General features: G+C 67.9%; 1 protein-coding gene across 1 annotated transcript in view; it reads left to right on the forward strand.

The window, feature by feature from the left end:
* The first annotated feature begins 3,990 nt into the window (after window positions 1-3,990).
* The window catches only part of FAM53B (family with sequence similarity 53, member B), a 22,895-nt gene continuing 17,676 nt past the window's right edge, over window positions 3,991-9,209 (forward strand). Inside the window, exon 1 of the mRNA XM_004680961.2 lies at window positions 3,991-4,243. Coding sequence (XP_004681018.1) covers window positions 4,124-4,243 — 120 coding nt within the window. The 5' untranslated portion in view covers window positions 3,991-4,123. The remainder of the gene's footprint in view (window positions 4,244-9,209) is intronic.

The raw sequence follows: 9,209 nt of genomic DNA on the forward strand, positions 1-9,209 counted from the left end.
CAGCCCTAACGGGCCTGCCCCTGGCCGGCCCGGCGCGCCCCGGGACTTCAGGGCCTCGGGGCTTTCTGTGAGCGCTTCGCCTGCAGGGCTGCCCCCCTTAACCTTCCACCGGGGGGTGGGGGAAGTGGCATGGCGGGCTCACCTCCTGCACAGCGCGAAGGAGAAGGTGGTGCGCTCGCCCGGGCTGGACGTGCAGGCCAGCGCTTTCCCGGGTTTGCAGCTGGCCCAGCAGGCTGGCTGTGGTCAGGCCCCTTCTGTGCTGAGTCCAGAGGGTGCCTGACAGCCTGTGCCCGAGCCGCTCCGTGGAGGGCGTGGCCGCTGGGAACACCTGGCAACGGGCTTGAATGGAAGGGCAGGGTGCAGGGGTGCAGGGGTGTAGAGCCCGGGGGACGGGAGAATGGGCACATACCCCGGGCAGCAACTCTCCCGGGGCTCCGCACCCCGACCTTCCTGGGGGTGGTCCCTTCTCCCTTCTGCCCGGCAGCTGTGCAGCCGCAGGCCCCGCATGAAAAGCGATGCTGTGTCCATCCCCGCACCCACAGGGGGACACCCACAGAGGGACAGCCTCTGCCCCCCCCGGCGTGGACGCCTGGTGCATGAAGCTCCAGAGGCTGGCGTGTGGGGGCCTGAGGATGAGCTGGAGGGTGTGCTGCTCGCCTGGCGCCGGTGACTGCGCCGGGCCGAGGGGACTGAGAAGTGAAGGGCTCTCGGGGTCTTGGGTGTGGGAGGGTGGGAGCAGCAGGCTGAGTCCTTCGTCACCCGGGCTCAGTTCCTCTGTGCAACAGGACGGCAGTTCCGCGCGCTGGGAGGGAGGAAGGTGGGGACCGCGCCGAGCTCTGCAGCGGGGGACCTGTCTCCTGTGTCGCCTTTTAGCTCTGCAAACACAGTCCACAAAGACACTAGGGCAACGGCTTTTAAAGCAGTGCTTTTTCTAGAATTGGCCTCTGACGTGCATTTTCTTAGCTCGGTACGAGTGGCACCGAGCAGGCCTTAGGGTGAAGCCCCCCGAGAGGTCCCACCTTCTCCTGTCCGTTCTGGGCGCCGCACGGGGAAGCAAGCTTCTTCGCCACTCCCCTTCTGGGGGGACCGGCGCCCGGCGCCTGGCCGAGGGCTGGCCGCGACCGTCCTGTGCAGTGGGGGCGCGTCCCGGGGACCTGCCCTCCTTCAGACTCCGGCCTCTGCCCACATTAACCCGACGGGGCAAGCACAGCTCTTGACAGGTTCCCAGAGGGCGTTCCGCTTCCATGCTCTCACGCGGAGGGCGTCGTCACGCCAGAGGCACTGGCGCGCCCAGGCGGGGGAGGTCCCCGTTTCTTGGTGCTGGGCCCCCGGACTGCCGGCGGGTCTGGGTCGCCCGGTCTGGTGGGGCAGCGGGACCCGACCCGCTGCACGCCCCCAGCGATGCGTCCGCCTGTTTCTAGAGCCCGCAGCGGCGCTGGGTGGCGGAGCTCAGAAGCTCCCAGCCCCGAGAGCCGGTCCTGCTTCTCGCCTCCAGGGCAGCAGGGGAGACCTGCTCGGGCCTCGGGGGTCCTGTCTGCAGACGAGGGCGAGTCTGAGTTTTGTTCTGTGTCTCGTTGGGGTGAGGGTGGGGGGTGCGGGGGTGCGGCGGCGATCTGCCGCTGTAACAGCTGCTTGGATAGAGACTGCAAAGAAGGGGTGACTGGGGCCTCGGCCTGTCCGGGGATGGTCAGTTTCTTGGTGAGGCCCAGCCTTGCAAAATGCAGCACAGAGCGTTTTGTAAACTCCTGTAAGCGTCTTAAGTCACGTCGAATTTCAGAGTCTACAAACGCTTTTGCTCATGTAAGTTCTGTGACACGCACTGGACAGGTCCCCGTGTACCCGAAACCGGGCGTCACGTGACGGTGCTCTGAAGGCTGCAAACACCCCGTGACTCGTGTACCGGGGTGCCCCGATGGCCACGCTGGGGCTTTTCCTGGGCTGCCCGCCGCGCCCTCCCCACCTCACAACCCTGCCGGGGGGATGGTGCCAGCCCACTTGCTGACATCCACCTCAGGAGATGATGGGGCGCTGCTCTTCACCCCTGTACTTCTCCTGCGAGCCTGGTCTCTTGTGGGGGCCCCAGAGCCAGCCAGAGCAGCTGAGTGCTGGGTGCAGGCGCTGCACCCCCGCGGCTGGGCAAAGGCTTCCATGGTCTGCCTCTCCGGCCACCTCTGCTTGGCCAGAGGGTTGGGCTTCTAGGCAGCCAGTCCCCTCTCGGTGGGGTTTTGATTTGAAATAATTTGCTGGGATTTCCCTGGGAAAGTGAGACGACGGGTGGATGGCCGTGGTCGAGAGGAGGGTCCTCGGCTCGTGTCTCCTGGGCACCCCTCAGGTGCCGGGCAGCGTGCAGAGGCCCTGGCTCCGGGTTGCGCTCAGGGAGGCGGCCCTAGCAGTCACCGGGACGATGCCTTGGCGCCGGCCTGTGCCTGTACCACGACCCTGCTGCCTCCTGAGGGAAGACGGCGAAGGCCTGGGCCTGGGCTGCCCCAAAGCTGTTGCACCAGAGACGGCAGCCGCCCTCAGGCCTCCCCTCCACGAGGGCCACAAAGGGGCCCTTGGACGGCCGGGCACGGCCCCCATGGCTCAGGCCTCCCCTGCCTGGGGGGCCCCGACCACTCCCCAGCCGGGGGCCCAGGGCTGGCAGCCGTCTGTGGCCGGCTCTCTGGCGAGAACTGGAGGAACCGTCTGGGGTCTTTCCCCGAGCAGCCCCGCCTGCTCAGACGTGTGGCTACTGAAGTGACATGGTGTGAAGCCGTGTGGCTTGGGGCCTCGGGCCCCACCGGGCCCTCGGGTCCCCCGGCCCCCGCCAGTCAGTCCTTCGACAGTGTATTGATTGCCCCTGCCCCGCTCTGCACTTTGCATGAACTTTGTTTTCGAAGAACAGTGGAGGTAGTTTTCCTGTGCTTGCCAGCTGGCCTGGAATTGAGCAATTTCAATAGCACCCACTGTCAAGTCTAATCGAAGTAAACAGGAAAATATGATTTACAATCTGGACGGCGAGTAAATATCAGGGTGCAATTAATACTCGCGCGGAGCAGCAGATTCTCCAACACTTCCCTAGTGGAGCAGTTTTTAATGACAGCGCAGGGCTGCCTGTTTTGTATTTATTGCTGTCATCATCTTGGTTTTCCGCTCTCCGGTGATGGTCTGCAGGGTCCCTATCGCCACGTGACTTTCTGTGAAGGGCAGAGTGCAGGGGACTCATCAGGAGAGTCGCCGCAAACTCCTCCTCGCCCTCCGTGTTTGCTTGGGGGCCGAGGACGGCGGCTGGGAGGAGGCGCTGGCGGGCTGGGCAGATGGCCCTTCCCGGCGCTGTGGGCAGGCCCTGCCAGGACTTGGCTCGGGCCATTCAGGGGAGAGGAGCGGAGCCGCGCTGGCCTCCAGGGTTGCAGAGCTGTCGTGGCTGAAATGGGGGTGCTTCCAAGGATGGGAAGTAGATGCCTTTAACTGGACCCTCCTGATTCGCAGTAGCTTCTGTTTTTAACCGCAGCTGGCTTGCCCACCGTGGGTCCCCCACTGCCGGTTGACCACCCAGGGGCCCACCCCTTTGCTCTTGACCTTGGGGTTGGCGTGTGTCTGACACTCAGCCTGCCTTGGGCATACGCTGAGGCTGACAGCAAAGCCAGGTCCGGGTCAGAGGTCACCCCCCTGAGTGCATGTGGGGACAGCCGACTCGGAGCTGCCCCGCCCCTGAGAGACGCCTTGAAGGTTCTGCCTGGCAGAACCCCGATGCATCACTACATCCTCCATTGTACTCACTTTAGAGACAACTCAAAGGCTGGCATGGGGGAATGGGGACTCTGGGAAGGGGAGTCTGGCCCTGGTAGCCCCCCCAGGATGCAGCCCTGGGAGGCGGGCCCAGGCCAGAGGGCAGGCAGTGTCCCGCCCTTGTGAGGTCTGAGCATCCAGGGGCGCAGGGCAGTTCTCACCGGACCCTGGTCACCCCGGGGTCTGAATCCCTTTGCCTTTCTTTTGTCTTTCTAGGGAGTTGAGCACGCTTGGCCTTTCCTAGAAGGACGCGCCCCAGGGGTGAGCGGCCAATGGGGAGCTGTTTCTGCTGACGCTGGTCACCTGGGAGGCCTCGGAGGTCGCCTCTGCCAAGTCTACCTGCTGAAGATGGCGCATGCCCCCCCCGGGGCGGAGCCCAGCGCCTGAGGCCCTTACCATGGTGATGACCCTCAGTAAAAGCCTCGACAACCAGGGAGCTGACTCCGTAGCATGCCAGACCCTCAGCCCTGAGCTGGTAAGGACCCAGTGGGCCCGGGCTCCAGGTCTCTTTGAGGCCGGACGTGCAGGCGGGGCTGGGCCAGGCCCCGGCACAGGCGGAGCCCAGAGCTGCCTGGAGCCTGGCGTGCGCTGGCGAGGAGCGCACCCAGCTGGGCCTCCTCCGGTGAGGCCCAGAGCCAGCACCCTGGTAAACACCACCACGTGTGGTTCCGCCGAGACCCACATTCTTGCTGGTTTCCACTGGTGAGGGGAGGTGGTGTCAGAGGGGTGATGCCTGGATAAGAGCCAGGATAAGGCTGTCCCAAGTGGGGGTGTCGCGGGAGCGCGGCTGCCTCGCCACGTCAAGAGTGGGGGGCGGGGAGAGCAGGCGGGTCTGCCAGCCTCCCGCGGGCCGGGCCGGGCCGGCGCCCTCCGCTGCTCCGGAAGCCGCCCTGGAGCAGGCCCCGTGGCCTCCGCAGGCCGTGACTAGTCTCCCAGCCCTGCTCTGAGCCAGTCCTCAGCAGCGGGCGGGGGGCTGCTCCCCGCGGAGGGCGAGGAAGCAGCCCCCGACAGGCGGAAACGGTCCGGTGGGGGCTGCGGGTCCACCCCGGGGCCCTGCGGCTTCTGGGGTCCCGCCTGGGACCCCATTCCCAGGACCCCCGTGGCTCCCTTCTCTGAGCTCGCACCCGTCCCCGGTGAGCGCTGGCCGCTGGTCTGCTGGTCTGCGGCCCTCCCAGGCCTGCCCGGAGCGCGGGGCGCAAGCGGCTGCAGGGATCCTCGCGGTTAGGGCTTGTCTCCGCCCTGGAGAGCTCCCTCAGGGGCAGCCATGTAGACAGACAGGTAGAGACAGGCAGAAGGGAACAGTCAGGGCAAACCCCTCAGGCACGACCTCCTGGCCTGCAAGCTGCTGGCCTTGAGGACGAGCTAGTCCCGCCCCCTTGAAGTACAAGCCAGGCCAGTGCCGGCTGGCTCGGACCCTCACCTCGCTCCAGCCCCAGTCTCAGGCCTCCCCCCGTCCCCCCACCCATGACTCCACTCCTGGGCTCCTCGGCCCTGTCTGTGGCCGCCTGAGCCCCGGCCCTGCCGGGCAGACCAGACAGGCGCCCGGCGGTTTGCTGGATGCCCACGGTCACTGCCCGAGTGCCCGAGCCCAGCGCCCAGCTCGCTGCTGCCGTCTGTGTGGGTGACCAGGTGTCCGCCCACCCTCGCACCTCCTGCTGGCCTCCCACCGGCCGTCCTGTCCCGCCCGGGCTCTCCCGGCCCCCGCGCTGGCTCCTCTAGCAGCAGAGGGCGTGGGGCAGGCGGGCCTGCTCAGCCTGTGCTGGCCCTGGTCCTGGCCCAGCAACGTCAGGGCTGGCTAGGAGGCCACGGCCACCGCGGGCCAGCAGCCTCTGGCCTCTGGGGCTCTCCCCGCCGCTCCGCCTCGGCCCGAGCCTCGCTGCCGCCCTGCCTCAGGGGCTTTGCCGTCTTGCGTGGCCTGGACGCTCTGCCTCCCGTCCTTCCTCCTGTGCCCACGGGCCTGAAGTTGAATTCCGCTGTGTCCTCCGCCCACGCCCACCCACTTTCTGCCCACTCTCCCTTCGCTTTCCCACGTTTCTGCTGCCCCTGGGGGCCCCTGCACTGCAACGTGAGCTCCACCCCAGGGGCTGTCTCCCGAGTGCTGCGGTTCCCGTCCTGGGCCTGAGGGGCCGCATGGGGCAGGGCCTGTCTCGGCCTCTGCAGTGGACGATCCCGGCTGCTGCTCAGCTGGCCATCGCAGCCCCCCACCCCCTCCCCGCTGCCCAGACGTTCACTGACTGCTGAGGGGCGGAGAGGCCAGTGACTCCGTTTGCCATTGTTGAGTGTTTCCTGGTGAAATCTCGAGAACACGTGGAGCAGCTCTGGCCAGAAGGGGTGACCTCCAGGGCCAGGGCCTGCCCGGAGTCCGGGGAGGGCCGGGGCCTGCTGCAGCTCTGCCTTCGGCCTCGGCAGGCGGCTGCGCTCGGGCCCTCTCGGGCGAGCCTGGCGGGGTGGCCGCGGAGCTGCTTCCAGGCCCGTGGGCGCCGGGTCAGCTGAGCTGCTGTGCCAGGAACTGAGGCCCGGCAGGAGGAGCGTGGCCTCCTCGCCCGAGCTGGAGAGGGAGCCTCGTCCAGCAGAAAGTAAGGAGAGCTAGGCGGGGAGCGGCCTGCCTCCCCCTGCCACCCCGTCTCCCCGGCCTGTCACCCGCCCGCTGCTCTGCATCATCGTGCTGCAGGCCCGGCTGCCGCGGCGGTGCCAGGCCGGTGCCTCCGCGCCCCTCCCTGGGCTCCTTGACGGGCAGGTCAGCGGTGGGGGGTGGCCCCCTTTGGGGAGGGGGCGCCTCAGACTGTCGGCTTGTGAGGCCCCACCGGTGACCGTGCCCGAGGCTCGGCCTGCGTGGGCCGGCGGGCACAGGGCGGCTTGCGGTGTGTGGGCGCCCGGCCGCGGCTCCCCTCTTTTACTGGCAGGAAGCGGCAGGTCAGAGAGCCGGGAGGGAGGGTCCCAGCCTCGCTGAGGGCGAGGGGGCGGTCTGCTCCAGCCAGGCCCTGCGCTCCCGCTGGGCCCCGAGGCTGTGCCGGGCTCCTCAGCCTGCAGACAGGCCCCCACGAAAGTCCCCAAGTCATCTCCATCTGCCGGTGACGTCCACAGGGACAGATTGTGAGATAAACTGCTGTGACAGCCAGCAGGGCTGAGAGGAAGTGGACGGGGGTTTTGCTCAGCTGCCTGAACTGGTAACATCATCCTCATGTAAATACCATCAAGATAACACAGGAAAGATGGAAAAGCATTTCTCTTTTGTTTTCTGATCAGACTAAGACCAGCACAGAAGTGGGGGTTTAAGATTAAAAAAGAAAGCATGAATCACCGCAGGCCACTTGGGATTGTGGGAGCGGGCAGGGGGTGTCGAAGAAGCTGCAGGTGGAGCCCAGGGGCCTTGGAAACTGGGGGGGCAGGGGGATAAGCCGGCCGGGCTCCCCGCCGGTTCTTATTCTCCCTTTTCTGGAAGCCAAGAGTGGTGCTGTGTGGCCACCGCGCTCCCCAGAGGCGCCGTAGAAGCAGGGGTGCTGAGGGGCACGCAGCCCCTTGCCCGCCGGCCAGGCCCCCGCCTGCCCTGCCCGGGGTGGGGGTGCCGGCTGCCGCCTGCACCGCAGGCCTGCGGGTCGCCGCTTCCCCTTTCCCCACTCCCCGTCACCTTCCTCTGCCAAGTGGGCTCTTCCTTTTGTTCTAACATTAGCTGCTGCTGCTGGAAGGCAGCCCAGAGTTTGACCCCGGGGCCGCGTTCCCGGCTCCCTCGCGCACGCCCACGCGCCGGCCACTGCAGCGACCATCTCCCTGGGCCTGGGCCGGACGGGGCCTCCGCCCCCAGCGAATCTCCCAGCCCTCTCCGACATCCGGAGACCAAAGGGACGGGACGGTGGCTCCAGGCCGCCCCGCGGCCCCAGCCTCAGGCCTTCCCCACAGGTACTTCCTTCTGGCCGGGCCCACTGGCTGCCGAGGCGAAGCCCTGCCCAGTCGGAGAGTGGGCGGCCGTGCCAGGCCTTGCGCCCTGCCTGCCTGTGCGCCCGGGTCACCCGCTGCCAGTCGCCCGCAGCGGGCACTTTGGGCTCCACGGCCCCTCCAGGGTCCTTGGCGGCCCCCGCTGGCTGCGGAGCGGAGGGAGAAGGGTGAGGAATTCGGGAGCCTCCGCACAGGCAGGGCACCGGGGTCGCCACTGCCCGGCCGACCCCAGGCTGGGAGCCAGCGCCACACCTGTCTGCTCCGCACGGTGAGCGCGGGGGCGGCCTCTGGGCCCGGCTCTGGGCCCGGCTCTCCCTGCCGCTGCTGCTGCCTGGTCTCGCCGGCTCCGACCCGCGCGAGAGGAGGGAAACGCAGCCCGTGCCCTGTGGAAGAAAGTCCAGGAAGCCTGGTCGAGGCTGGAAATGAGCTCTGCCGTTTTCTGCGCGCTGCTCTTCGGAGGAAGGCCTGGCTGCGTCTTTACCCAGGGTGGCGCTTCCCGCCGGGCCCCTCAGATGGCCCTGAGGCCCCACTTCCTCCTGGGAAGAGCCAGTCCCCGGATCTCCTCCTGTGGATCTCAGGGAGCCTCGTGGACATGAGGCTCTGCCCGGGGGCAGCCTGGGACAGAGGCGTCCGGGGGAGAAAGGCCCGGGCGCCCCTGCTGCGTCCTGCTTCTTGGTAGCCTGCGGCTGGACCTGGGCTGTGAAAGCCCCGGGCTGCGGCCGCGGCGGGCGCGAGGGCGAGGGGGACGGGCAGCAGAAGCGAGGCCGGCCAGGCGTGCTGGGAATGACATGGCCTGAGGCAGCTCCTGCCAGGAAGTCGGGTGTGCCTGGGCCTGACCTGCCTGCCACCCGCCCTCCCTCACAGGTGGGCTCAGGGCCCCAGCCTGAGTCTGGCCCCGCCGCGTGAGCAGCAGGCGTCCAGCCGCGTCCAGCCGTTACGCAGGGGCCCTGGCGTGATGGGAGGTTGAGGAGGAAGTCGGGCCAGAGAGTGAGTGAGGCTGGAAAGGGCAGGGACCTGGGAGCTCGGAGGCCTCTGGAAACGGGTGTCGGTGGCAGGTTGGGGGCCGCCCTGCTGGGTGAGGCAGCCCGGGGAGCCCAGGGCCCAGAGTCAGAGCCCAGCGGAGGGCGTCCTGTGCGCCCCCCCACCGGAGACCTGTGAAGAGCTTGGCTTGGCCTCAGCAGACACCATGCAGAGGAGGAGCCAAGGGCTCCCAGTGCAAAACTGGGGTGCTGTCGAAGGGGGCCTGCACTTCCAGGCCGCGCAGTTTCCCTCGCCCCGTGTGGGAGCAGTGTGGGGGTGGCCCCGGGGACGTGGAGAGGTGTCCTCAGGTGCGGAGGTCTTGTGTGCCCTAGCCTCAGTCTGCCGGGCCTCTGGGCGCAGTCGTGGCGCTGAGAGGCCGCTGGCTTGCAGGGTCCGGCCCCCTCTCCACCCGGCGCGTTCCTTCCCATTGGCCTCGGCCCCCCGGGGGGCAGCGGCAGGAGCAGGACAGGTGTGGCCCACGCGTGTGC

The sequence above is a fragment of the Condylura cristata genome, unplaced genomic scaffold (assembly GCF_000260355.1).
Source record: "Condylura cristata isolate star-nosed mole 26May11 unplaced genomic scaffold, ConCri1.0 scaffold00011, whole genome shotgun sequence".
Taxonomy (NCBI): Eukaryota; Metazoa; Chordata; class Mammalia; order Eulipotyphla; family Talpidae; genus Condylura; species Condylura cristata.